This window comes from Rutilus rutilus (assembly GCF_951802725.1).
Source record: "Rutilus rutilus genome assembly, chromosome: 6".
NCBI classification, from domain to species: Eukaryota; Metazoa; Chordata; class Actinopteri; order Cypriniformes; family Leuciscidae; genus Rutilus; species Rutilus rutilus.
In genome coordinates, this window is record NC_140214.1 from 49,469,540 (window position 1) to 49,496,931 (window position 27,392).

The 27,392-nt window shown below is 47.7% G+C and overlaps 1 protein-coding gene across 4 annotated transcripts; it reads left to right on the top strand.

Moving 5' to 3' along the window:
- Window positions 1–205: 205 nt before the first annotated feature.
- On the top strand, window positions 206–27,071 carry LOC311291966 (SUN domain-containing ossification factor). 4 transcript variants are annotated; one of them, XM_084411353.1, is made up of 23 exons: window positions 206–477; window positions 599–764; window positions 1,205–1,280; window positions 1,833–1,936; window positions 2,043–2,150; window positions 2,285–2,387; window positions 6,446–6,539; window positions 10,565–10,674; window positions 10,780–10,847; window positions 11,303–11,410; window positions 11,498–11,603; window positions 16,207–16,262; window positions 18,032–18,120; window positions 18,208–18,273; window positions 18,347–18,406; window positions 18,490–18,541; window positions 19,512–20,444; window positions 21,466–21,553; window positions 21,660–21,764; window positions 21,859–21,992; window positions 23,092–23,177; window positions 23,308–23,357; window positions 25,089–27,071. In XM_084411353.1, the coding sequence occupies exons 2-23, from the start codon at window positions 721–723 to the stop codon at window positions 25,416–25,418; spliced, it is 2,970 nt and encodes a 989-aa protein (XP_084267479.1). In that variant the 5' UTR covers window positions 206–477; window positions 599–720; the 3' UTR covers window positions 25,419–27,071. The 4 variants fall into 4 exon arrangements, 2 of the variants coding, with proteins under 2 accessions (XP_084267479.1, XP_084267480.1); XR_014627638.1 differs by having other exon boundaries at window positions 218–477; window positions 23,072–23,177; window positions 25,092–25,181; XR_014627639.1 differs by having other exon boundaries at window positions 218–477; window positions 23,072–23,177; window positions 25,089–25,178.
- The last annotated feature ends 321 nt before the right edge of the window (window positions 27,072–27,392 follow it).

Sequence of the window (27,392 nt, forward strand, 5' to 3'; positions counted from 1 at the left end):
GCCTATTCAAACCAGCATAGAATGAGGAAACTGTGATTAGGAAATCGCTTAAAACAATCAAGAATATTTCATGAATTATTTATTTTCTTAAAAGAAACAAGACGGATCATTATTATTGTTTGTTAAATAGTCAAATGCATTGTGCGCGTCACACTCCTCTCCAGTGGGTGGCGGGAACTCCATCCGCCATTACACACCAGAAGAAGAAGAAGAAGGTAAACAGGAAGCGTGAAAGAGCATCTAAAATGGGCGGGCCAGTTCTTGTGGGATCGAAATAATATTTATACGGATTACCTTATGTTCTGAGTTCTGACTATGAGTTCAAGTTTGCGAGTGTCGTTATGAAGCTGTCGGTTATTTCCCACACTAGTGGACCGCTCGGTCACGTGACACATGTTGCTTTAGGATGTGATTGATGGATCATCTCTCTTTAAAGTTTAAACTCTTTATAGAGGAAGAAGCGCGTTTGTGTTTCAGGTGACAATCCTTGCAGAGAATACATTCAAATGATTGTGCTTTTAAAGAGTATTAAAGTCTCTGTGTAACGCCTCCTGCCTGACGCGTGTGTGTGTGTGTGTGTGTGTGTGTGTGTGTGAAGCGGTGAAAGTGTAAAGTGCATCGGTCTCTCACACGTCACTGAACCACACACACACACCCCGCTGGAGTCGCGAGTGTTAGACCCACGGAAGACGCGATAATGTGTGTTTGTGGCGCCGCTGGATGATGAAGATCGAGCTACTGCTGCTCTGCTCACTCTCTTACTGGTGAGGGACTCTCACTATCTCTATTCATCTCTGTGTGTGTGTGTGTGTGTGATAATAAGCCAACAGAAACACCATAGTCAAACCATGGGCTGTTCTATTTATTTTACATACCTCTGAGCTCAATGTAAATGCCATGGCAGATGAATATGTCAGATCAGTAGAGGTTTAAATGTTCATTTGTGTGATTGTGACTCATGATGAACTTTAGATTGACTGACAGAAGAGGTCAGAGGTCAGTCACAGATCACTGCTGGAGTCAAAGCTGCTTCAAAACCTCAGCGTGTAGTTACAGATGTTAAAGTTTACTCTAAATCAAATAAATATACACAAAATACTTTGGACTCTAACATTGCTATAACATGTCTAGCCAAGTTGTGTTCCAAGTTTGAAGTTGATATCACAAAAACCCCATCCTGAAACGACCCCATTTCTCTGTGCAGGATTGCTGTTCCACACGGCCGTTGTTCAGAGCAGACACTGAGCGCCCAGCATCATGACACACACACCGATGAACAGGTCTGAAACACGCCAGAGACTCATGTCTGAGGTTATGTGTGTGTGTGTGTGTTTATGATACGTGTTCATGTCTGAGGTCATGTGTGACATGTTTATGAGTCGTTTATGATATGTGTTCGTGTCTGAGGTCGTGTGTGAGGTCATGTATGATGTGTCGTGTGTGACGTGTTTATGAGTCGTTTATGATATGTGTTCGTGTCTGAGGTCGTGTGTGAGGTCATGTATGATGTGTCGTGTGTGACGTGTTTATGAGTCGTTTATGATATGTGTTCGTGTCTGAGGTCGTGTGTGAGGTCATGTATGATGTGTCGTGTGTGACGTGTTTATGATACGTGTTCGTGTCTGAGGTCATGTGTGAGGTCATGTATGATGTGTCGTGTGTGACGTGTTTATGTGTTCGTGTCTGAGGGCGTGAATGACGTGTCTGTGTTCCTGTTGAGAGCTGATGGATTCTCCTCGTCATGTACACTTGTATCTGTTCATTCAGCATTGGCTTTTATCCGCAGTGCCTTACAGATGTCGTGTGTGTGTGTGTGTGTGTGTTGTTGGCAGCTGGTGATTGACAGTAATGAAGTCGAGTCACTGGAGTCTTCCTCTTCCTCACGGGTCCCGGATCCCGTCAGTGTGTCTGGATCCTCCGAGTGCTTCTCCTGCCGGTCAGTGACGCTCAGGCCTTCAGCCTTTACTCGCTAGGCTTCAGAAGCCCAGAGAATCTACAGTCTCTAGACTGAGTTTGAACAGCTCGTGTGATGTTTCCCTCAGGGATTGTGCCGCCTCAGACCCCTGCTCTCCTGAGAGCCTCTCCGCAGACGCTCCTCCAGCTGCGTGTGATGCTGCAGAACACCTGCCGTTCGACTCCACGCTCCCCAGGTACTGAGACAGAGGGACAACACCTCACTGAGCCGGCTCAGATCAGCACATCTGATGGACCTCTTCTCAGTCTGAGGCGCCTGTTTGTAAAGTCGTCTTATGTGTTACTCATCTGTGTCTGTCTGTCATGGAAGTTTTCCAGCGGTTCAAGATAACGCCAGTGTCCGTGAGACGAGAAAACCCACCAAAGACAAAACTGGGAAACGGAGCAACGCCTCCCTCATCCTGAAAGAACAGGTGACGCTTCCTTAAAGCCACAGACACACTCATGCAGAAGCTCTGCCGCTCGTAGTACAGCATCACACTCACACACTCAGTGATTTAATCAACATCCCAAACTGTAAAAATATGCAGTCAAGACTACTGTAGTGTACTGTAGTGTACTGTAGTGTACTGTAGTGTAGTGTAGTGTGCTGTAGTGTAGTGTGCTGTAGTGTAGTGTACTGTAGTGTAGTGTACTGTAGTGTAGTGTACTGTAGTGTAGTGTACTGTAGTGTAGTGTACTGTACTGTAGTGTAGTGTAGTGTACTGTAGTGTACTGTAGTGTACTGTAGTGTAGTGTAGTGTAGTGTAGTGTACTGTAGTGTAGTGTAGTGTACTGTAGTGTACTGTAGTGTGCTGTAGTGTAGTGTGCTGTAGTGTAGTGTGCTGTAGTGTAGTGTACTGTAGTGTAGTGTAGTGTACTGTAGTGTACTGTAGTGTGCTGTAGTGTACTGTAGTGTGCTGTAGTGTAGTGTACTGTAGTGTAGTGTACTGTAGTGTAGTGTAGTGTACTGTAGTGTACTGTAGTGTGCTGTAGTGTACTGTAGTGTGCTGTAGTGTAGTGTGCTGTAGTGTAGTGTAGTGTGCTGTAGTGTAGTGTAGTGTGCTGTAGTGTAGTGTGCTGTAGTGTAGTGTGCTGTAGTGTAGTGTACTGTAGTGTAGTGTACTGTAGTGTACTGTAGTGTGCTGTAGTGTGCTGTAGTGTGCTGTAGTGTACTGTAGTGTAGTGTGCTGTAGTGTAGTGTGCTGTAGTGTGCTGTAGTGTACTGTAGTGTAGTGTGCTGTAGTGTAGTGTACTGTAGTGTGCTGTAGTGTGCTGTAGTGTAGTGTAGTGTGCTGTAGTGTGCTGTAGTGTACTGTAGTGTGCTGTAGTGTGCTGTAGTGTAGTGTGCTGTAGTGTAGTGTAGTGTAGTGTACTGTAGTGTAGTGTAGTGTGCTGTAGTGTGCTGTAATGTACTGTAGTGTGCTGTAGTGTAGTGTGCTGTAGTGTAGTGTGCTGTAGTGTAGTGTACTGTAGTGTACTGTAGTGTAGTGTGCTGTAGTGTACTGTAGTGTGCTGTAGTGTGCTGTAGTGTACTGTAGTGTAGTGTGCTGTAGTGTAGTGTGCTGTAGTGTAGTGTACTGTAGTGTAGTGTGCTGTAGTGTAGTGTAGTGTACTGTAGTGTAGTGTACTGTAGTGTGCTGTAGTGTAGTGTAGTGTAGTGTGCTGTAGTGTAGTGTAGTGTAGTGTACTGTAGTGTAGTGTACTGTAGTGTAGTGTAGTGTGCTGTAGTGTAGTGTAGTGTGGTGTACTGTAGTGTAGTGTACTGTAGTGTAGTGTGCTGTAGTGTAGTGTGCTGTAGTGTAGTGTACTGTAGTGTAGTGTGCTGTAGTGTAGTGTAGTGTAGTGTAGTGTGCTGTAGTGTAGTGTAGTGTAGTGTACTGTAGTGTAGTGTACTGTAGTGTAGTGTGCTGTAGTGTAGTGTGCTGTAGTGTAGTGTGCTGTAGTGTACTGTAGTGTGCTGTAGTGTAGTGTGCTGTAGTGTACTGTAGTGTAGTGTGCTGTAGTGTAGTGTGCTGTAGTGTAGTGTAGTGTAGTGTACTGTAGTGTGCTGTAGTGTAGTGTGCTGTAGTGTAGTGTGCTGTAGTGTAGTGTAGTGTACTGTAGTGTAGTGTGCTGTGTAGTGTAGTGTAGTGTGCTGTAGTGTAGTGTAGTGTGCTGTAGTGTGCTGTAGTGTAGTGTAGTGTAGTGTACTGTAGTGTAGTGTGCTGTAGTGTAGTGTGCTGTAGTGTAGTGTGCTGTAGTGTAGTGTACTGTAGTGTAGTGTGCTGTAGTGTAGTGTACTGTAGTGTAGTGTACTGTAGTGTAGTGTGCTGTAGTGTAGTGTGCTGTAGTGTAGTGTACTGTAGTGTAGTGTGCTGTAGTGTAGTGTGCTGTAGTGTAGTGTGCTGTAGTGTAGTGTACTGTAGTGTAGTGTGCTGTAGTGTAGTGTGCTGTAGTGTAGTGTGCTGTAGTGTAGTGTACTGTAGTGTAGTGTACTGTAGTGTAGTGTACTGTAGTGTAGTGTGCTGTAGTGTAGTGTAGTGTACTGTAGTGTAGTGTGCTGTAGTGTAGTGTGGTGTAGTGTACTGTAGTGTAGTGTACTGTAGTGTAGTGTGCTGTAGTGTAGTGTGCTGTAGTGTACTGTAGTGTAGCGTGCTGTAGTGTAGTGTAGTGTACTGTAGTGTAGTGTACTGTAGTGTAGTGTGCTGTAGTGTAGTGTAGTGTGCTGTAGTGTAGTGTAGTGTAGTGTGCTGTAGTGTAGTGTGCTGTAGTGTAGTGTGCTGTAGTGTACTGTAGTGTAGTGTGCTGTAGTGTAGTGTGCTGTAGTGTGCTGTAGTGTAGTGTAGTGTAGTGTACTGTAGTGTAGTGTGCTGTAGTGTAGTGTGCTGTAGTGTGCTGTAGTGTACTGTAGTGTAGTGTACTGTAGTGTAGTGTGCTGTAGTGTAGTGTACTGTAGTGTAGTGTACTGTAGTGTACTGTAGTGTAGTGTACTGTAGTGTACTGTAGTGTACTGTAGTGTACTGTAGTGTAGTGCAGCCTTTCTCAAAGTGGGTGCCGCGGCACACTGGGGTGCCGCCAAAAAAATTCGTAGGTTAAAAAAAAAAAAAAAAAAAATTCGGACATTTCATATATAAATATATTTGAATTTACATAAAAACATTCTTCTTCTTTTTAACCCTTTCGCACGTACGACCACACCGGTGTGATCAGTCTAGACTGGTCCCTGGAGCACCGGTGTGATTAGAACGGTCAGTGCATGACGTGATCAACTGCTAAATTCAAATGTGCTTTCGCTTGTTGGCTGGAGCCTGAGCCAGAGACAGGCGCGCTCAGCTGTCATATATCACAACTTTTCAGTGTTTTCATCCACATAATGTTTGTTTTAGGTTTCAGACATAAGTACTAAAAAACAATACATTTAGAGTTTGTAAAATACACACTGATGTCAAAGGAAGAGGCAATAATAATCCTTTCCATTATAATTAGTTTTATTCATATCAGATACACATTGTGTAAGTAACTTTAAAGTTTACTCTATTCTTCTCCCAGTTCACCTGCCACTTACTTTTATATATTTCGGGAGAAGTGGATGAATTCACTTGTTGTAAATCCAACAGATCCGATTCTCTGAACTGCGTCTGCGGCACAAACTAACATGGCGGCGCCCATCGCGCATACAGCTCAACTAACGCGATCGTTATAAAGGTGTTCAAAAAACAAAACACTTCCACTTGCATATATTTGACAATCGGAATATCAGATATTCCATGCCATATCTAACAAATTTGTGAATATTTTGAATAAAAAAGGAAAAATGACATAAAAGCAGATCATCATTCATTCAGCTCTGTTGTTGCTGCGGTGTGTCACGTGACAGGCAATGACGCGTCACCATGGAAACCATAAAGTGACACATTCTGAATAATGGTCACCTTGAAAAACTCACGCTGGGGGGGCAGCCAGAATATTTTAAATTTACGTGTGAAAGGGTTAAACATATGAACGGATTAATAAAATTGTAAATTCATTATATATATATATATTTGCATTTACATTTGGGTTATGCAGTGTTTTTAAATTGTATTTTACACTGGGGTGCCTTGAGATTTTATGCACTTTTGAAAGGTGCCCTGACGGAAAAAAGTTTGAGAAAGGCTGGTGTAGTGTACTGTAGTGTAGTGTACTGTAGTGTAGTGTACTGTAGTGTAGTGTACTGTAGTATAGTGTGCTGTAGAATAGTTTAGTGTGCCGTAGTGTATTGTAGTGTATTGTAGTGTATTGTAGTGTAGTGTAGTGTATTGTAGTGTAGTGTATTGTAGTGTAGTGTACTTTAGTGTAGTGTACTGTAGTGTAGTGTACTGTAGTGTAGTGTACTTTAGTATAGTTTAGTGTGCCGTACTGTAGTGTAGTGTACTGTAGTGTAGTGTGCTGTAGTGTATTATAAGATATTGTACTGTAGTGTAGTATAGTGCACTTTTCTCTACTGCTCATCATCTGGATCTGATTTCAGGGCTCCTCAGACTCGGACCCGTCGCTGCCCAGCCGAGACCAGGAGATCCCCACCTTCGACGAGTGGACCAAGATCATGATGGAGACGGAGAAGAGTGAGTAGTGTTGAGACGGAGAAGAGTGAGTAGTGTTGAGACGGAGAAGAGTGAGTAGTGTTGAGAAGAGTGAGTAGTATTGAGAAGAGTGAGTAGTGTCGAGACGGAGAAGAGTGAGTACTGAGACGGAGTAGAGTGAGTAGTGTTGAGAAAAGTGAGTAGTGTTGAGACGGAGAAGAGTGAGTAGTGTTGAGAAAAGTGAGTAGTGTTGAGACGGAGAAGAGTGAGTAGTGTTGAGACGGAGAAGAGTGAGTAGTGTTGAGATGGAGAAGAGTGAGTAGTGTTGAGGTGGAGAAGAGTGAGTAGTGTTGAGGTGGAGAAGAGTGAGTAGTGTTGAGAGGGAGAAGAGTGAGTAGTGTTGAGAAAAGTGAGTAGTGTTGAGATGGAGAAGAGTGAGTAGTGTTGAGACGGAGAAGAGTGAGTAGTGTTGAGATGGAGAAGAGTGAGTAGTGTTGAGAAAAGTGAGTAGTGTTGAGACGGAGAAGAGAGTAGTGTTGAGAAAAGTGAGTAGTGTTGAGACGGAGAAGAGTGAGTAGTGTTGAGACGGAGAAGAGTGAGTACTGTTGAGATGGAGAAGAGTGAGTAGTGTTGAGGTGGAGAAGAGTGAGTAGTGTTGAGGTGGAGAAGAGTGAGTAGTGTTGAGACGGAGAAGAGTGAGTAGTGTTGAGATGGAGAAGAGTGAGTTGTGTTGAGAAAAGTGAGTAGTGTTGAGACGGAGAAGAGTAAGTAGTGTTGAGACGGAGAAGAGTAAGTAGTGTTGAGAAAAGTGAGTAGTGTTGAGACGGAGAAGAGTGAGTAGTGTTGAGATGGAGAAGAGTGAGTAGTGTTGAGGTGGAGAAGAGTGAGTAGTGTTGAGGTGGAGAAGAGTGAGTAGTGTTGAGACGGAGAAGAGTGAGTAGTGTTGAGAAGATTGAGTAGTGTTGAGATGGAGAAGAGTGAGTTGTGTTGAGAAAAGTGAGTAGTGTTGAGACGGAGAAGAGTAAGTAGTGTTGAGAAAAGTGAGTAGTGTTGAGATGGAGAAGAGTGAGTAGTGTTGAGAGACGGAGAAGAGTGAGTAGTGTTGAGATGGAGAAGAGTGAGTAGTGTTGAGATGGAGAAGAGTGAGTAGTGTTGAGATGGAGAAGAGTGAGTAGTGTTGAGATGGAGAAGAGTGAGTAATGTTGAGAAGAGTGAGTAGTGTTGAGAAAAGTGAGTAGTGTTGAGACGGAGAAGAGTGAGTAGTGTGGAGAAGAGTGAGTAGTGTTGAGAAGAGTGAGTAGTGTTGAGATGGAGAAGAGTGAGTAGTGTTGAGACGGAGAAGAGTGAGTTATGTTGAGATGGAGAAGAGTGAGTAGTGTTGAGACGGAGAAGAGTGAGTAGTGTTGAGATGGAGAAGAGTGAGTAGTGTTGAGATGGAGAAGAGTGAGTAGTGTTGAGAAAAGTGAGTAGTGTTGAGACGGAGAAGAGTGAGTAGTGTTGAGAAAAGTGAGTAGTGTTGAGACGGAGAAGAGTGAGTAGTGTTGAGAAAAGTGACTAGTGTTGAGACGGAGAAGAGTGAGTAGTGTTGAGATGGAGATGTTGAGATGGAGAAGAGTGAGTAGTGTTGAGACGGAGAAGAGTGAGTAGTGTTGAGACGGAGAAGAGTGAGTAGTGTTGAGACGGAGAAGAGTGAGTAGTGTTGAGATGGAGAAGAGTGAGTAGTGTTGAGAAAAGTGAGTAGTGTTGAGACGGAGAAGAGTGAGTAGTGTTGAGAAGACTGAGTAGTGTTGAGACGGAGAAGAGTGAGTAGTGTTGAGAAGAGTGAGTAGTGTTGAGACGGAGAAGAGTGAGTAGTGTTGAGAAAAGTGAGTAGTGTTGAGACGGAGAAGAGTGAGTAGTTTTGAGAAAAGTGAGTAGTGTTGAGACGGAGAAGAGTGAGTAGTGTTGAGAAAAGTGAGTAGTGTTGAGACGGAGAAGAGTGAGTAGTGTTGAGACGGAGAAGAGTGAGTAGTGTTGAGATGGAGAAGAGTGAGTAGTGTTGAGACGGAGAAGAGTGAGTAGTGTTGAGATGGAGAAGAGTGAGTAGTGTTGAGATGGAGAAGAGTGAGTAGTGTTGAGAAAAGTGAGTAGTGTTGAGACGGAGAAGAGTGAGTAGTGTTGAGAAAAGTGAGTAGTGTTGAGACGGAGAAGAGTGAGTAGTGTTGAGAAGAGTGAGTAGTGTTGAGATGGAGAAGAGTGAGTAGTGTTGAGACGGAGAAGAGTGAGTAGTGTTGAGATGGAGAAGAGTGAGTAGTGTTGAGACGGAGAAGAGTGAGTAGTGTTGAGATGGAGAAGAGTGAGTAGTGTTGAGGTGGAGTAGAGTGAGTAGTGTTGAGAAAAGTGAGTAGTGTTGAGACGGAAGAAGAGTGAGTAGTGTTGAGAAAAGTGAGTAGTGTTGAGACGGAGAAGAGTGAGTAGTGTTGAGATTAGGGCTGGGTACCGAGTTCGATACTTTTTAGGTACCGACCGAATTGCCTCGATACTATCGAGTATCGAAAAATGACTTGTTTTTCGGTACCAGATTTCGATACCTAAGGGGTTAACTCGTCAACGTCAGTGCTCAAACAAATACATATGAAATGCACAACGACACGCCTAAATTCGCTCACGCACATACACGCAAACTCTACACACACGAGACGCGCGGAACTCTCCGCACATACTCTTATGAGACGCGCGCGCGCACACAAACTGTCCACGCACATTCTCATGAGACGCGAGCCTATGGACGCGAGCACACACACACAAACTCGCGCACATACTCAATGACACGCAAGCACACACACTCACAATACCCTAAAGATGTGGAAAAGTCGATCAAAAGTGTGGCTACATTTCTCCAGGCTCGATGCCAACAGCGCGCGATGCAGTATTTGTGGTAAAATAATGGCTGCAAAGACGGTACCGCGACAGATATGATGAAGCCCTTGACAGTGCACGGAGTAAACATAAGAGCAGAAAGTTGCTGCGTCTTCGACTGGTAAATGAAGAGATACCTTGTTGATCACTCTGACTGTGTTTATATTGCAATAATGACCTACTGAATGTATACTGCCGTTCAAAACCGTGTTGGTCAGAATTTTTTTTCAGTAAGCATGCATTAAAGTGATCAAAAATGACCTTCCAAAAACTGTTTTCATATTTCAGCTTTGACAACACAGGAATAAATTACATTTTGAAATATATTCAAATAAGATTTTAAATTGTAATACTATTCCACAATATTACAAGTTTTACTGTATTTTTGATGAAATAAATTCAGCTTTGGTGAGCATGAGCTCTTTATAAAAAAATATATTTTGTACCTTATGTATATGTATAAGGAATATTTTGTTCCTTTGTGCTTTTTTTGTTCCTTTGTGCACTGACTAAGGAGCATGAGTCAAACTGAAAAAATAAAACCAAAGTTTTTCTGAGGTAATGTGTTATGTAATCTTGTTAAAATGGATTTCATAAAATTGGTATCGAAAAAAGTATCGATCAGGAACCGGTATCGAAATCAAGGTATCGGTATCGGTATTGGTATCGAAATTTTTTAAACGATACCCAGCCCTAGTTGAGATGGAGATGTTGAGATGGAGAAGAGTGAGTAGTGTTGAGATGGAGATGTTGAGATGGAGAAAAGTGAGTAGTGTTGAGACGGAGAAGAGTGAGTAGTGTTGAGAAGAGTGAGTAGTGTTGAGACGGAGAAGAGTGAGTAGTGTTGAGAAGAGTGAGTAGTGTTGAGACGGAGAAGAGTGAGTAGTGTTGAGATGGAGAAGAGTGAGTAGTGTTGAGTGTGTTGGTCAGGTCAGGTGACTCCTCACGCTGGATAGGGTAGAGGAGTGAGTAGTGTTGAGTAGTGTGTGTGTGTGTGTGTGTTGAGAAGAGGGAGTAGTGTTGAGTATTTTGTGTGTGTGTGTGTGTGTGTGTGTGTGTGTGTGTGTGTGTTGGTCAGGTGACTCCTCACACTGGGTTAGGGTAGAGGAGTGAGCAGTGTTGAGTAGTGTGTGTTGAGTAGTGTTGAGTATTGTGTGTGTGTTCATCAGGTCAGGTGACTCCTCACGCTCCCGATGGGAAGAAGCTCCAGCAGACTTTCACCAACTACGCCTCAGTGGAATGTGGAGCCAAGATCCTATCCTCCAACCCCGAGGCCAAGGTGCAGCTCCTCACACACACACACACACACACACACACACACACACTCACGCTGAGAACCGTCTGTGTTTCACTCCGTGTGTGTGTGTGTGTGTGTGTTTTCCAGAGCACTTCAGCCGTTCTGATGGAGAACATGGACATGTACATGCTGAACCCCTGCAATAACAAGATCTGGTCAGCTGGTTTATATATCTCACGTCAAACTACTCCAACTGAAGAGTGTTGTGTGTTTAAATTAGTATTTTTCTGAAGATCATCTCAAATTATTGGATAATTACTGTTTTAATGTTTCTGAAAGAGCCTCTTCTGCTCACCAAGGCTGCATTTACTTATTCAAAAATACAGTAAAAACAGTGTAATATCATTCCAGTGTAAATCAACTGTCTCTATGTGAATACAGTAAAGTGTAATTTATTCCTGTGATCAAAGCTGAACTTTCAGCATCATTACTCCAGTCTTCAGTGTCACATGATCCTTCAAATATCATTCTAATATGATGATTTCAGCACTGACTGTGATGATTCCTGACCCAGAGAAGACTCTCAAGAGGGGGTGGGGTTTAGCTCAGCTCATTAGCAGTGAATGTCTCTGTGTGTGTGTGTGTGTGTGTGTGTGTGTGTGTTGGGCAGGTTCATCATCGAGCTCTGTCAGCCCATCCAGGTCAAACAGCTGGACATCGCCAACTTTGAGATCTTCTCCTCAAACCCCAGAGACTTCCTGGTCTCCATCAGCGACAGGTCAGTGTGTCAGATCTGTGAGTGAGTGTGTGTGTTTGTGTTTTGAGTGTGTGTGTGTAGCATATTTTTCACGGCTTGTTCACTCAGATATCCGAACAAGAAGTGGGTGAAGCTGGGGACGTTCCATGCGCGTGACGAGCGGACGGTGCAGAGCTTCCCTCTCGATGAGCATCTGTTCGCCAAGTTCGTCAAGGTGAGAGTGAGTGCGTGCGAGAGTGCGTGCGTGTGAGAGTGTGTGCGTGTGAGAGTGCGTGCGTGAGAGTGCGTGCGTGTGAGAGTGCGTGCGAGTGAGTGCGTGTGTGAGAGTGCGTGTGAGAGTGCGTGCGTGTGAGAGTGTGTGCGTGTGAGAGTGCGTGCGTGAGAGTGCGTGCGTGTGAGAGTGCGTGCGAGTGAGTGCGTGTGTGAGAGTGCGTGCGTGTGAGAGTGCGTGCGTGTGAGAGTGCGTGCGTGTGAGAGTGCGTGAGTGCGAGAGTGAGTGCGAGAGTGAGTGCGAGAGTGAGTGCGAGAGTGAGTGCGAGAGTGCGTGCGTGTGAGAGTGCGTGCGAGTGAGTGCGTGTGTGAGAGTGCGTGCGTGTGAGAGTGCGTGCGTGTGAGAGTGCGTGCGTGTGAGAGTGCGTGCGTGTGAGAGTGCGTGCGTGTGAGAGTGCGAGTGAGAGCGAGTGTGAGTGCGTGTGAGAGTGCGTGTGAGAGTGCGTGTGAGTGCGTGTGAGAGTGCGAGTGAGAGAGTGCGAGTGAGAGAGTGCGAGTGAGAGAGTGTGAGAGTGAGAGAGTGCGAGTGAGAGAGTGCGAGTGAGAGAGTGAGAGAGTGCGAGTGAGAGAGTGCGAGTGAGAGAGTGCGAGTGAGAGAGTGCGAGTGAGAGAGTGCGAGTGAGAGAGTGCGAGTGAGAGAGTGCGAGTGAGAGAGTGAGAGAGTGTGAGTGAGAGAGTGTGAGTGAGAAAGAGAGAGTGAGAGAGAGAGAGTGAGTGCGCGTGTGTGAGAGCGCGTGTGAGAGTGAGAGTGAGTGTGTGAGAGTGAGTGAGAGAGTGAGTGTGAGTGTGAGAGTGAGTGTGAGAGTGAGTGTGAGAGTGAGTGTGAGAGTGAGTGTGAGAGTGAGTGTGAGAGTGAGTGTGAGAGTGAGTGTGAGAGTGAGTGTGAGAGTGAGTGTGAGTGTGAGAGTGAGAGTGAGTGTGAGAGTGAGTGTGAGTGTGAGAGTGCGTGCGAGAGTGCGTGCGTGTGAGAGTGCGTGCGTGTGAGAGTGCGTGCGAGTGAGAGCGGGTGTGAGTGCGTGTGAGAGTGCGTGTGAGAGTGCGTGTGAGAGTGCGTGTGAGAGTGCGAGTGACAGAGTGCGAGTGACAGAGTGCGAGTGACAGAGTGCGAGTGAGAGAGTGCGAGTGAGAGAGTGCGAGTGAGAGAGTGCGAGTGAGAGAGTGCGAGTGAGAGAGTGCGAGTGAGAGAATGTGAGTGAGAGAGTGTGAGTGAGAGAGTGTGAGTGAGAGAGAGAGAGTGAGAGAGAGAGAGTGAGTGCGCGTGTGTGAGAGTGCGTGTGAGAGAGCGCGTGTGTGAGAGTGAGAGTGAGTGAGAGAGTGAGTGTGAGAGTGAGTGTGAGAGTGAGTGTGAGAGTGAGTGTGAGAGTGAGAGTGAGTGTGAGAGTGAGTGTGAGAGTGAGTGTGAGAGTGAGAGTGAGTGTGAGAGTGAGTGAGAGTGTGAGTGTGAGAGTGAGTGTGAGTGTGCGAGCGAGAGAGCGAGCGAGTAAGAGTGAGAGCGAGTGTGTGTGTGAGAGCGAGTGTGTGTGTGAGAGTGAGTGAGAGTGAGTGTGAGAGTGAGAGTGAGAGTGAGTGTGAGAGTGAGTGTGAGAGTGAGTGTGAGAGTGAGTGTGAGAGTGAGTGTGAGAGTGAGTGTGAGAGTGAGTGAGAGTGAGAGTGGGAGTGAGTGTGGGAGTGAGTGTGAGAGAGCGAGTGTGAGAGCGAGTGTGAGTGCGAGAGTGAGTGCGAGAGTGAGTGCGAGAGTGAGTGCGAGAGTGAGTGCGAGAGTGAGTGCGAGAGTGAGTGCGAGAGTGAGTGCGAGAGTGAGTGCGAGAGTGAGTGCGAGAGTGAGTGCGTGTGAGAGTGCGTGCGTGTGAGAGTGCGTGCGTGTGAGAGTGCGTGCGTGTGAGAGTGCGTGCGTGTGAGAGTGCGTGCGTGAGAGTGCGTGCGTGTGAGAGTGCGTGTGTGAGAGTGCGTGCGTGTGAGAGTGCGTGCGTGTGAGAGTGCGTGAGAGTGCGAGTGAGAGCGAGTGTGAGTGCGTGTGAGAGTGCGTGTGAGAGTGCGTGTGAGTGCGCGTGTGAGTGCGTGTGAGAGTGCGAGTGAGAGAGTGCGAGTGAGAGAGTGCGAGTGAGAGAGTGCGAGTGAGAGAGAGTGCGAGTGAGAGAGTGCGAGTGAGAGAGAGTGCGAGTGAGAGAGTGCGAGTGAGAGTGCGAGTGAGAGTGCGAGTGCGAGTGAGAGAGTGCGAGTGAGAGAGTGTGAGTGAGAGAGAGAGTGAGAGAGAGAGAGTGAGTGCGCGTGTGTGAGAGCGCGTGTGAGAGAGCGTGTGTGTGAGAGTGAGAGTGAGTGTGTGAGAGTGAGTGTGAGAGTGAGTGTGAGAGTGAGTGTGAGAGTGAGAGTGAGTGTGAGAGTGCGTGCGAGAGTGCGTGCGTGTGAGAGTGCGTGCGTGTGAGAGTGCGTGAGTGCGTGTGAGAGTGCGTGTGAGAGTGCGTGTGAGTGCGTGTGAGAGTGCGAGTGAGAGAGTGCGAGTGAGAGAGTGTGAGAGTGAGAGTGCGAGTGAGAGAGTGCGAGTGAGAGAGTGCGAGTGAGAGAGTGCGAGTGAGAGAGTGAGAGAGTGTGAGTGAGAGAGTGTGAGTGAGAAAGAGAGAGTGAGAGAGAGAGAGTGAGTGCGCGTGTGTGAGAGCGCGTGTGAGAGAGCGTGTGTGTGAGAGTGAGTGTGTGAGAGTGAGTGAGAGAGTGAGAGTGAGTGAGAGAGTGAGTGTGAGAGTGAGTGTGAGAGTGAGAGAGTGTGAGTGAGAGAGTGTGAGTGAGAAAGAGAGAGTGAGAGAGAGAGAGTGAGTGCGCGTGTGTGAGAGCGCGTGTGAGAGAGCGTGTGTGTGAGAGTGAGTGTGTGAGAGTGAGTGAGAGAGTGAGAGTGAGTGAGAGAGTGAGTGTGAGAGTGAGTGTGAGTGTGAGAGTGAGAGTGAGAGTGAGAGTGCGTGCGAGAGTGCGTGTGTGCGAGAGTGCGTGCGTGTGAGAGTGCGTGCGTGTGAGAGTGCGTGCGTGTGAGAGTGCGTGCGTGTGAGAGTGCGTGAGAGTGTGAGTGAGAGCGAGTGTGAGAGCGAGTGTGAGTGCGTGTGAGAGTGCGTGTGAGAGAGTGCGAGTGAGAGAGTGCGAGTGAGAGAGTGCGAGTGAGAGAGTGCGAGTGAGAGAGTGTGAGTGAGAGAGAGAGAGTGAGTGCGCGTGTGTGAGAGTGCGTGTGAGAGAGCGCGTGTGTGAGAGTGAGTGAGTGAGAGAGTGAGTGAGAGAGTGAGTGTGAGTGTGAGAGTGAGTGTGAGTGTGAGAGTGAGTGTGAGAGTGAGTGTGAGAGTGAGTGTGAGAGTGAGTGTGAGAGTGAGTGTGAGTGTGAGAGTGAGTGTGAGAGTGAGTGAGAGTGTGAGAGTGAGTGTGCGAGCGAGAGAGCGAGCGAGTGAGAGTGAGAGCGAGTGTGTGTGTGTGAGAGCGAGTGTGTGTGTGTGAGAGTGAGTGTGAGAGTGAGAGTGAGTGTGAGTGTGAGAGTGAGTGTGAGTGTGAGAGTGAGAGTGGGAGTGAGTGTGGGAGTGAGTGTGAGAGTGGGAGTGAGTGTGAGAGTGAGTGTGAGCGAGAGAGCGAGTGAGAGTGAGAGCGAGTGTGAGAGCGAGTGTGTGTGTGAGCGAGTGTTTGTGAGAGCGAGCGTGTGTGTGAGCGTATGTGTGAGCGTGTGTGTGAGCGTGTGTGTGAGAGTGAGAGTGTGAGAGTGAGTGTGAGAGTGCGAGAGCGAGAGCGAGAGTGAGTGTGAGTGAGTGAGTGAGTGTGAGAGTGAGTGTGTGTGTGTGTGAGAGTGAGTGTGTGTGTGTGTGAGAGTGAGTGTGAGAGTGAGAGTGAGTGTGAGAGTGAGTGTGAGAGTGAGTGTGAGAGTGAGTGTGAGAGTGAGTGTGAGAGTGAGTGTGAGAGTGAGTGTGAGAGTGAGAGTGAGAGTGAGTGAGTGTGAGAGTGTGAGTGAGTGTGAGAGTGAGAGTGAGTGTGAGTGAGTGTGAGAGTGAGAGTGTGAGAGTGCGAGAGCGAGTGTGAGAGTGCGAGAGCGAGTGCGAGAGCGTGAGTGTGTGTGTGTGAGAGTGAGAGTGTGTGTGTGTGTGTGTGTGTGTGTGTGTGTGTGTGTGTGTGTGTGTGTGAGACCAGTGTGCGTGTAAGACCAGTGTGAGGTCTGCTGTCCCATCATGTGCTTCTCTCAGCTCTCTCTCTCTTCTTCTTCTGCATCAGATGTTCACCAGATACATCAAGGTTAGAGTGTGTGAATGGCTTGAGCTGGGTTTGCTGACTGTGCGAGCACACACACACACACACACACACACACACACACACACACACACACACACACACAAGCTCTTTTGTCAAGGAGCTTTGACAAAAAAAGCTTGATTGAGAGAAATCATTCTCCAGTGTGTGTGTGTGTTGTGAGTCTGATTTCTCTTGTTTTGCTTGTGATGCGTCTTCATCTGTGGATAAATCTAGTTTCAGCATGTGAGGACTGAAGGTAACACTGAGTGTAACGCGTGATCAGCGTTGTGTTGATGTTTCAGGTGGAGCTGCTGTCACACTTCGGCTCGGAGCACTTCTGTCCTCTCAGTCTGATCAGGTCTTTATTACACACTCACTCACACACACACACACACAAACACACACACTCACACACACGCACACGCACACACACACACACACACACACACACACACACATACCCCTTTTCCACCAAGGCAGAGCTGGTGCTGGTTCGGAGCCAGAGTCTAGTTTCAAATCGGTTCTTTGTTTTTCCACCGCCAAAGCACCAGCTCCGAACCAGTAAAACTGGTTCTTAAGTAGCACCAAATCATTGCAGGGTCTAAAGCGGAGCCAAGAAAGAACCGCTTACGTCAGAGGCTGGGGGCGGGGTTACCGTGGCCAACAAGACTGAAGAGAAACTTGTGACCGCCATTTTCAAATAGCAGCTAATCGAGCTAACAGCAGCTAAACACGATGGACGCGATCTAAAATATAAATCTAAGGCTAACGTCAGCATCTTATTGTTAGAAATAAATGTTATGTACATGCCGTTACTCTCGCTTGTAATCTCCGTCTGTACAAATAATGGCGAGCCGCGCGAACACGTTGGATCCGCCGTGTTTGGATGCCGATGTAGGTCCGCAAAGCCATGAACATCAATAGCAAAGCAACGTCCGCCATTGTTGATGATGTGTTTGTGTTTGGCGTCGCCGCGCTAACGTTGCTGAGAAAGATGAGACGTAGCTGTGATGTAAGACCTGGCTCTGCGTTGGCTCTTAGCCTGTGGAAAAGCAAACCGGTTCTTTGGAGACTCGTCAGTCGAACCAACTCCGCTCTAGCTCTAGCTCTAGCTCCGAACCAGCACCTGGTTCTTGTTGGTGGAAAAGGGGTAACAGAGGTCAGGGGTCAGTAATGATGTCCTCTGAGACCCCCCCCACACACACACACACACACACACAGCTGACTTCCACAGTTCATTCATTAATCACACCACAATTGCTTTCTGAAATATCATGTTTACAGATGCAAATGAGGCTTTGTCCAATTAAATATGCACTCGTCTTGATACATTTCCAGAACTGAAATCCAAACATTAGATAAATCCAGATTCATAATTCTTGTTTGATTATGTTTACACATGTTTTTTCCAGAGGGGATTTTACATGTCTCTGTTATCACTCCAGAAATCTAAAAATATTGCCAGCAGACAGAAACACATTTTCACCATGTGTTTAGCAGTAAAATACTGTATAAATCAGGTGAATGATGTACACTATATTGCCAATATTTTTGGGACGTCTGCCTTTACATGCAAATGACATCCCGGGTTTAATATGGAGTTGCTCCACCCTTTGCAACTATAACATCTTCAACTCTTCTGGGAAGGCTTTCCACAAGGTTTAGGAATGTGTGTATGGGGATTATTCTTCTAGAAGCGCATTAGTGAGGTCCGGCTCTGATGTTGGACGAGAAGCTCTCAGTCTCGCTCTGCTCATCCCAAAGCTGTTCTGTGGGATTGAGCTCAGGACTCTGTGCAGGAGTCCAGTTCCTCCACACCAATCTCCTCATCCGTGTGTTTATGGTCCTGCTCTGAGCACTGGAGCGCAGTCATGCTGGAACAGGAGCATCCCCAAACTCTTCCCACAAAGTTACGTTGTCTGCTGAAGCATTAAGAGTTCCTTTCCCTGGAACTAAGAGGAAGAGCCCTGAAGAAGTTCTTGATTTATACAACTGTGGCCATGGAAGTGATTGGAACACCTGAACTCAATGATTTGGAGGGATATCCCAATACTTTTGGCAATATAGTGTATGAACAAACCTTTAGAATCTGCTGACATCTCTCTCTCTCTCTCTCTCTCTCTGAAGGGTGTTCGGCACCAGTATGATGGAGGAGTATGAGCTGAACTCTGAGCCGTCAGACAGACACACACACACTCACGAGGAGCAGGACTACGGTAACCATCATCTGCATACACACACTCACTGTCTGTGTGCCGTGTCGCTGGAGCATCAATTCTGCTTTTCTCTTGATGAATGTTTAGATCAGCCTCCAGACTTTGTGCCGGTCGAGGACCGATCCTCCGGGAATCTGATCGGATCTGCCAAAGGTCAGTGCGCGTCACAGTCAGATCCCGAGGGTATATAATCAGGTGAACAGCTGATGATGTCTTGTGTTTTCAGACGCTCTTCTCACCATGGTGAACAACATCGCTGCTAATGTGCTGGGCGGGCAGAGCGCAGGTGTGTTCTGACATCACTTCCTGCTGACGCCTGACTGTGTGAAACCCTGACTGTATGATTGAGCTTGTGTTTGTGCTCTTCAGGAAACTCGTCCACTGAAGGTCTGAACGCGTCAGCTGGAGCGATGCACTCTGGGTACGTGACCGGGCTCTCGCTGTCAATCATGGGAGAGGCCAGGAGACATTACCATCAGATGGCATTGTGCTTTATTTCTTGTTATTTTTAGGATAAATTAGTGGTGCAAGGGATCACAGAATTCACGGATCGGATCATTTACGGTATTTGATCATTTTTCAGATCAGCAACAAAACAATATATATATATATACTTTGCTTTTCATTTATTGCTTAAAGCTCACTTGAAGTTCTTTGATACCACATCAAAAACTACTAGCCTAACTGATAAAGTTCTAACATTATTAAAAACAAGTGAACGGTCAGTAATAAAATAAGAACAAAAACACACATTACAAGCAGAGATTAATACCAAATAACAAAGTTAGTAAATCTAACAGTAGTAGTCAGGTACAGAAATGAATAATTAAGCCTAAATGTACAATAACATGTTCACTGTAGAATTAAATATAGTTTCATCTTTGTTAAAGCTGTATTTTGTTGTTTTATTAACATTAATGACACAGACAATAATAGGAATATTAGGCTGCTGTCACTTTAAGACCGAATGCACGGACCGCATATACTGACAAACATCCGGTTTCTTTCTCAACTGTTCACTTATGACATAACTTGCCAAAACGGGTGTTTAGACGGGTATTTTGACAAAATTTTGTGTGTGTGTGTGTGTTCAAAAAGCACAGTGTGTGTGTGCGGCCGTGCGCACAGATAACGCGTGAGTCCTGATTTTTGCCTCTTCTTTCGCGTTTAAAATTGGTTGAATGTGTAAATTGTCAAGACAAAACACGTCCAAATTATAAACTTCCACTCTATGAGGGTAAACTTAGCAGTTAATTGGCGAATCACATGCGTGCTGAACCGTGGGGCTGGTCCGTACGGATCACGATCAGCTGTGATCCGTTGCACCCCTATTCCTCACTGTTCTTCAGCTTATATCATACTCGTACTATTCCCGTTCTTTTTCCATCCAGGCCAGTGGCGGATCAGCTGGATGTCACTGGGATCACAGAGACCGGCAGCATCTCCTCAGCGACACACACAGACGCTCCACACACTGAAGACGGGCCTGTCCAGACCGAGCCGGATGAAGACGCTCCCGTTCAGACCGAGCCTGAGGCGGAGCAGATCGTCACTCTGCTGCCCGAGGACGAGTCGGATCAGTTCTCTGGAGCAGAACCGAGAGAAGAAGACCAGCAGAATGTACGCTCTGAATCCCGTGGCTCCTCTCTTCATGAGTACCTTCTGCAGCGCTGCTCCTCTCTTCAGAAGAGGAAGACCGTCACACACTCCGTAATCACCTCATCTATGAGCTCAATCACAGAGAGTCCTGTCGTTCCCACGCCTGTCCCGCCGGCTCCGGAGCTTCAGTCGCTGGTGGGGGATCTCTCCCCGAGCCTGACCTCAGATCTGCTGCCGTCTGTTAGCGAGAGCCTCACAGCAACGCTCCCTCTGCAGAGCCGTGAGTCCGGTCCCAATTCTGATCCTGCGACGCTCCCTCCGCAGAGCAGTGACTCCGGTCCCAATCCTGATCCTGTGACCAGCTCCAGTGGAGATCGGGTAGATCCGGAGAGGATCTCGGCCACATCTGCCCTTGAGAAGGACATTCTAACTCCTACTGTTTCCGTTAGTACAGTGGAAGAGTCTCCGCTTACTCCCGTATCCGCTCTAGTGGATGAAGCAGCGCTGACTCCTGATGGGTTGGCCGAGGCCAGGAGCCAGGAGCTGTCGGAGGAGGAAAGCAGCGCTAACATGGAGGTGGATGGAGAAACGCTGGGCTCCGGCGAGGTGTCCGCTCACGGCTCCAGTCAGAAAGAGTCTGTCTTCATGAGGCTCAACAACCGCATTAAGGCGCTGGAGACGAACATGTCTCTGAGCGGACGCTACCTCGAGCAGCTGAGCCAGAGGTGAGTCCCGCCGACGTACAGCCGCTTCAGAGCAAGCGAGCGAGATCCTAACTGCCAACCTCAGGGTCATTCTTCACCTATAATGAAGAGTGAAACACCTGAGCAGTGATGTACTGTTAGCAAAAATCCCCACACTGTCCATGTTCAGATGAATATGTGAATATGTGCTGCGCTTTCCTCTCAATAACAAAATAAACACACACCAAAATTGACAGAAAACAGCAGTTCAGAAAGCATCAGATCGTAGAGATGTGGATGTTTGCAGCAGTTCTGAGATTCAGACTCCAGTCACGTTATTTATACAGCACTTTATACAACAGATCGCTCTAAAACAGCAACTTTACAGTAGTAAACATGATAAACAGTGTCAATGTCTCTTTCAGTTAGAATCACAGCTTCAGTTTCTACTATGAAGCGGTTCTCCGTGTGTTCATGTTCTTACTCGCATCTGACCTCGATCAACTGAACAGAAAGAACCACTCCCACCAATTACATCACTGACACATGAACCATAGCGAGAGAGCGCTTGAAGAACAGAAAGCTAACTCTGTTGTGTGCCGGCGTCCCTTTATAGCTTCCGTGTATGCCGTCACACATTACGTCATGGCGTAACACCAATCACGATTGGCGTAGTTTCATTCGAAAGGGAACACATTAAGGTTCAACAGACCAAGAGAAAATCACACACGAAATTTAAGCTTTAATAAGAATCATAAAGTTTATGTAGTGTTTAATTTGTGTTTTGCTACTTTATTCCATAGTATGTAGTAGTATGTGTCTTTGTTCTGTTGTATTTATGCTTGTAATTAGTCTTCATTAGACTGTTCACTTGTCTTCATGACCCTATCAAAGGTTTGAGTATCTTAGACTGGTTTGAGTGTTTGCTCTGGACATGGGTATGGAGAAGTGTTGAGTTTGACTGGTATGTGAAGTGTTGTGGATGTTTAGCACAGATGTCTGTACTGTGATGGTGGTGTGAGACTGTGGTCACAGTGAGACTGGTTGATCTGGCTGTGTGCAGGTACAGGAAGCAGGTGGAGGAAATGCAGAGAGCCTTCAATAAAACCATCATCAAGCTGCAGAACACCTCCAGAACGGCCGAGGAGCAGGTCAGCAGCACCAGATCTGTGTGTGTGTGTGTGTGTGTGTGTGTGTGTGTGTGTGTGTGTGTGTTTCGGACACCATATAACCGTGTCCTCCTGCTCTTGACTGCAGGACCAGAGGCAGACGGACTCGATCCAGGTGCTGCAGGCTCAGCTGGAGAACGTGACCCGACTCGTCCTCGGCCTGTCTGTCAGCGTGAGTCGGCTACAGCAAGAGGTACTCATCCATTGCCTGAGACTAGCAGTCGTCCTGTTTCATGTCTGTGTCGAGCCTGCAGGATCAGGGATGATGATGATGTTGTGTTCTGCAGGTGTCTGACAGGCAGAGCTACATCCTACTGTGTCTGATCCTCTGTGTGCTTCTCGCGCTGCTGATCTGTGCCAACTACCGCCAGATGTGTGAGAGTCCTGCGCTCGACACGTACAGATCCTGCTGCCCTGAGAGGTGAGGAGACGCCACACGGGTCATGTGACTCCTACATGTGTCCTGTGTTGTGAAGCCCGTCAGCCTTTCTGAGATGATGGGAAATGGTAGAATTCAGGGCTAACAGAGAGAAACCTGAGCGCGTCAACGCTCTTAAAGTCTACTGAACAATACATGTGTAATAGTTATTACTGCATAAATATGTACACACTATAATCAGCGTTTCTTGGGAGTGTATGGCTCAGAGTACTTAAAACAACAGACACCATAGATATGGCTAAACATTGATTATCTTTGTGAAAAACAGCATGAAAGGCTTCAGTTTAGAGCGACACAAAAGCACTTCTGCTCATCCTAGTTAAAGGATGATGCACTTCAAAGCAACATCACAATTTTCAGTCACAGATGAACCTTCATAATGAGGAGAATAGTGCACAGATATTGTGTGTGCGCTACAGCTTGTGTAGTGCATCTGTTCAGCTGTTTACGGAGCCGTGTTCATCAGGTTTTAGGTACTGTGCGTGTGAATGAGGAGGTTCATTCACTGCATTTAGAATCACCAATACGCCCCAGAAATAGACCTTTATGTTCAGATTATACATTATAATGGGAACATCTTGAAGTGAGTTTTACCCTTCGGACTGAACGTGCACATGCTGTTTGAAGATGCTGAATGGAGAACGGTGTGACGGATGGAAGAGTTTCTGTCAACTTAAATTCAACATCCTAATAATATACTGTCTGTTCCTCAAATAAAGCTACCAAATGTCTCCAGAAGACCTGGAATATACTGCTGTTATTATACTTTGTTTGTCCTTTATTGAGCTTAACAGTAACAATAATAACTCAGTTTCTGATTTGAATTGGTCAGATACCCGATCAGACAGAAGGTCCATATTGAAGCAATAGTGATTGTAGATGTCAGATTGCTTCATCACGAGTGCAGAGAAGTACTGCTGTAGAGACCCTGTCAGAGGCAACAGTGATCTTCCTTAAACGTCTTCAACCCGTTCTCCAAGGCTAACATCTCACAGGACATGTTGCAGGAGCGACTCTGAGCACATCCATCATGAGCATGTGATGTTGTGTTGTTAACCCAGCTCATGCCTGCTGTTTCCAGAGAGCCGCTGTCTGATGAAGAGCCTGTGATCCTGAGACGCAGAGCCTCTGATCCGCCCTCGCTCCCGTCCCTCCAGACGCCTGAAGGTCAGTTACTGACCCACAATCTTTCCTCGCATCATGTGTTTTGTTGAGGATTTCACTGAGTGATCAGACACATAAGTGGCTTTGACATTTTCTGCAGTAAAACACTTGCTGTTGTTGCTCTTTATTTCAGGAGGTTCAGAAGAAACCAGCAGCCTTAAGCAGTGTCCAGTTAGTAGAAAAGTAAGATGGATGTTTCTGACTTCATGATGCAATGGTTCTCTTTCAAGGGAACTCAAGCTGTGTAGAAACGCTGTGGGAATGCCCCTGCGGGATTGCTTCATGGAGCACGTATGGAATCAGTCCAATGGCGTGACGGAACGTCTTGGCGGGTGACGTCATCAACCAGGAAACTATAAAGCACACCTGAACCAAACAGCGTCAGCTTCTCTATCTTCAGCAAGCGCACTGTGTGTGAATCTGTGTCCCTGGTGTTACTTTGTCGGTCTTTAGAAGTTGCTAGGCAGGAGTTTTTCACCATATATCTCTATATATAAAAGAAAAAAAACGATTTAATGGCGAGCGAACAACATTTTAGGAAGTGTGTACATCCGTGCACTCGATATCTCACGGGTGGGGATACACACCAACTATGTGTTGTTTGTTTGGGAGTGCAGCATGCTCTCGAGGGAGCTGATTGTGGTTAAGAACGCTGCGCTCCCGCCAATCGCTCTTTGAGGAGGGCGGTTCGGTTCGCGCTCCCGGCGGCTTCAGTCGTGGGGTGAGAGTGAGGAGGTCAGAGAGGAGATTAGTACCGACAACACATCAGTGGTCTCCTAAATAAACCATCGGGGGATCTGTGGTTGCGCCCCCAATGTAAGATCCTCCTGTGGGCCCAAGGGAAGTTGGTCTCTCTGAAGGCAATCTACATCCCTGGGTAATTAAATCAGGGAGCAGACATCCTGTCGAGGCTCTCCCTGGCTCCGTTCGAGCCCATTGAAGAAGTTTCTGAGAAATATCTCACTTTAATGACTGTATTTCTCCTCGCTATTACGTCTCTGAAGAAAATTCGAGACATTCAAGCACTCTCGGTATCTCCCTCGTGCCTGGAATTCTTGACTGGTATAATAATGGCTTTTCTTCACCCGAGACCAGGCTATGTTCCTATGGTCCCTACTAATATTATAAGACCAATTGTACTGCAGGCCTTCTGTCCTCCTCCCTTTCTGACGTCAGACCAAGAGAAACTAAATCTGCTCTGCCCTGTCAGGGCCCTTGATGCTTACCACAGAACTGCCCTGTGGAGGAAATCTGAGCAGTTTTGGCTGTACAAGCTTACTTGACTAGGAGTATGGCTGCTTTTAAAGCTTTATTGTCAGGAGTTTCGCTCCATGATGTTTGTGATGCGGCAGGCTGGTCCTCACCGCACACATTCGTGAGGTTCTATGATCTTGACTTCAGCTCCTCTCCAGGGGCGCAGGTGCTTTCGTCTTAATGTGCGCACTGACTTCACACGGACGGACACTTGCTCTTATGGCGACGTGGGTATTAGCGTTGCCACAGTGTTTCGACGCAGCATGAGTTCCCTTAAAAGGGGACGTCTCTGTAACGTGTGTATCCTTAGTTCCCTGAAGAAGGAACGAGACGCTGGCTCACCCTGCCATACTGCCGCCATACTCCCGGCATGCCCGTGATCGACTAGCTTCAGCCTGTCAGAAGCTGACGCTGTTTTGTGTACTTGATAGATTCCTGGTCAATGACGTTCTGTCACGCTATTGGACTGATACCATACGGCTTCATGAAGCAATCACGCAGGGGCATTCCCACAGCGTTTCGACGCAGCATCTCGTTTCCTCTTCAGGGAACTTGGGTTACATATGTAACCGAGACGTTTTTCTGGGCAGTAAAATCCATAAAGCTTTCATAGCGTTTATCGGTGAGGAGATAATGACTGTTGGTTTGTCTTTGTTGCAGAAGAAGCATAAACTGAAGCTCAGCAGGAGTCTAGAGACACGAGCCGCTCCACCGGGCGCTGGTGTGATTCCTCAGAGCACGATTGGCCCTCAGGCTTTGGAGGTCAGAGACGTGATGTCAGACGGCTCTGAGGGCTCCTCGCATTCTGAAGAGACTCTGTTCTGCGGATTCACCAGCTGTGCACGTCTGTGTGAGACCATTCCTGCGCCGGGACGCTGGACGCAGAGCAAACGGCAGAAAACTCCAGAACAGCTGCATCAGCCTCCGCAGCGCAGCGTCCCGCATAATCTGACCCGCTCTGGACACACTGACCCGCACTGGACACACTGACCCGCTCTGGACACACTGACCCGCTCTGGACACACTGACCCGCACTGGACACACTGACCCGCACTGGACACACTGACCCGCACTGGACACACTGACCCGCACTGGACACACTGACCCGCACTGGACACACTGACCCGCACTGGACACACTGACCCGCTCTGGACACACTGACCCGCACTGGACACACTGACCCGCTCTGGACACACTGACCCGCACTGGACACACTGACCCGCACTGGACACACTGACCCGCACTGGACACACTGACCCGCACTGGACACACTGACCCGCACTGGACACACTGACCCGCTCTGGACACACTGACCCGCACTGGACACACTGACCCGCTCTGGACACACTGACCCGCACTGGACACACTGACCCGCTCTGGACACACTGACCCGCACTGGACACACTGACCCGCTCTGGACACACTGACCCGCTCTGGACACACTGACCCGCACTGGACACACTGACCCGCACTGGACACACTGACCCGCACTGGACACACTGACCCGCACTGGACACACTGACCCGCTCTGGACACACTGACCCGCTCTGGACACACTGACCCGCACTGGACACACTGACCCGCTCTGGACACACTGACCCGCTCTGGACACACTGACCCGCACTGGACACACTGACCCGCACTGGACACACTGACCCGCACTGGACACACTGACCCGCACTGGACACACTGACCCGCTCTGGACACACTGACCCGCTCTGGACACACTGACCCGCACTGGACACACTGACCCGCTCTGGACACACTGACCCGCTCTGGACACACTGACCCGCTCTGGACACACTGACCCGCTCTGGACACACTGACCCGCTCTGGACACACTGACCCGCACTGGACACACTGACCCGCTCTGGACACACTGACCCGCTCTGGACACACTGACCTGCACTGGACACACTGACCCGCTCTGGACACACTGACCCGCTCTGGACACACTGACCCGCTCTGGACACACTGACCCGCTCTGGACACACTGACCCGCACTGGACACACTGACCCGCTCTGGACACACTGACCCGCACTGGACACACTGACCCGCTCTGGACACACTGACCCGCTCTGGACACACTGACCCGCTCTGGACACACTGACCCGCTCTGGACACACTGACCTGCACTGGACACACTGACCCGCTCTGGACACACTGACCCGCTCTGGACATACTGACCCGCTCTGGACACACTGACCTGCACTGGACACACTGACCCGCTCTGGACACACTGACCCGCTCTGGACACACTGACCCGCTCTGGACACACTGACCCGCTCTGGACACACTGACCCGCACTGGACACACTGACCCGCTCTGGACACACTGACCCGCACTGGACACACTGACCCGCTCTGGACACACTGACCCGCTCTGGACACACTGACCCGCTCTGGACACACTGACCCGCTCTGGACACACTGACCCGCTCTGGACACACTGACCCGCACTGGACACACTGACCCGCCGCTGCTGAGAACACTCTTACACTGGACCTGCTTGCACTGTTCCAACACACTGGACGCTAAAATCATCTCTATTCAACAAAGATTTATACAGTTTGGGATTATTCTTTTGTAATAATGTGCCTCTTGGCCTTTCAGACAATCATAAATAAAATATAAATAATTTAACTGCTGCATTGATTTTCCTATATTTATAGTGTATTCTGATAAATGCATTCACCCTCAGGTCATTACTTTTTTCCGCTTGAATATGTATATATTCCGATAATAATTATCATACACACTCACCGGACACTTTATTAGTAACACATTGCTAATACCTGGTCGGATCCCTTTTTGTCTTCAGAACTGCCCTAATTCTTCGTGGCAGAGATTGAACAAGCTGCTGGAAACATTCCTCAGAGATTTTGGTCTATATCGACATGATAGTATCACGCAGTTGCTGCAGATTTATGGGCTGCACATCCATGATGCGAATCTCCCCTTCCA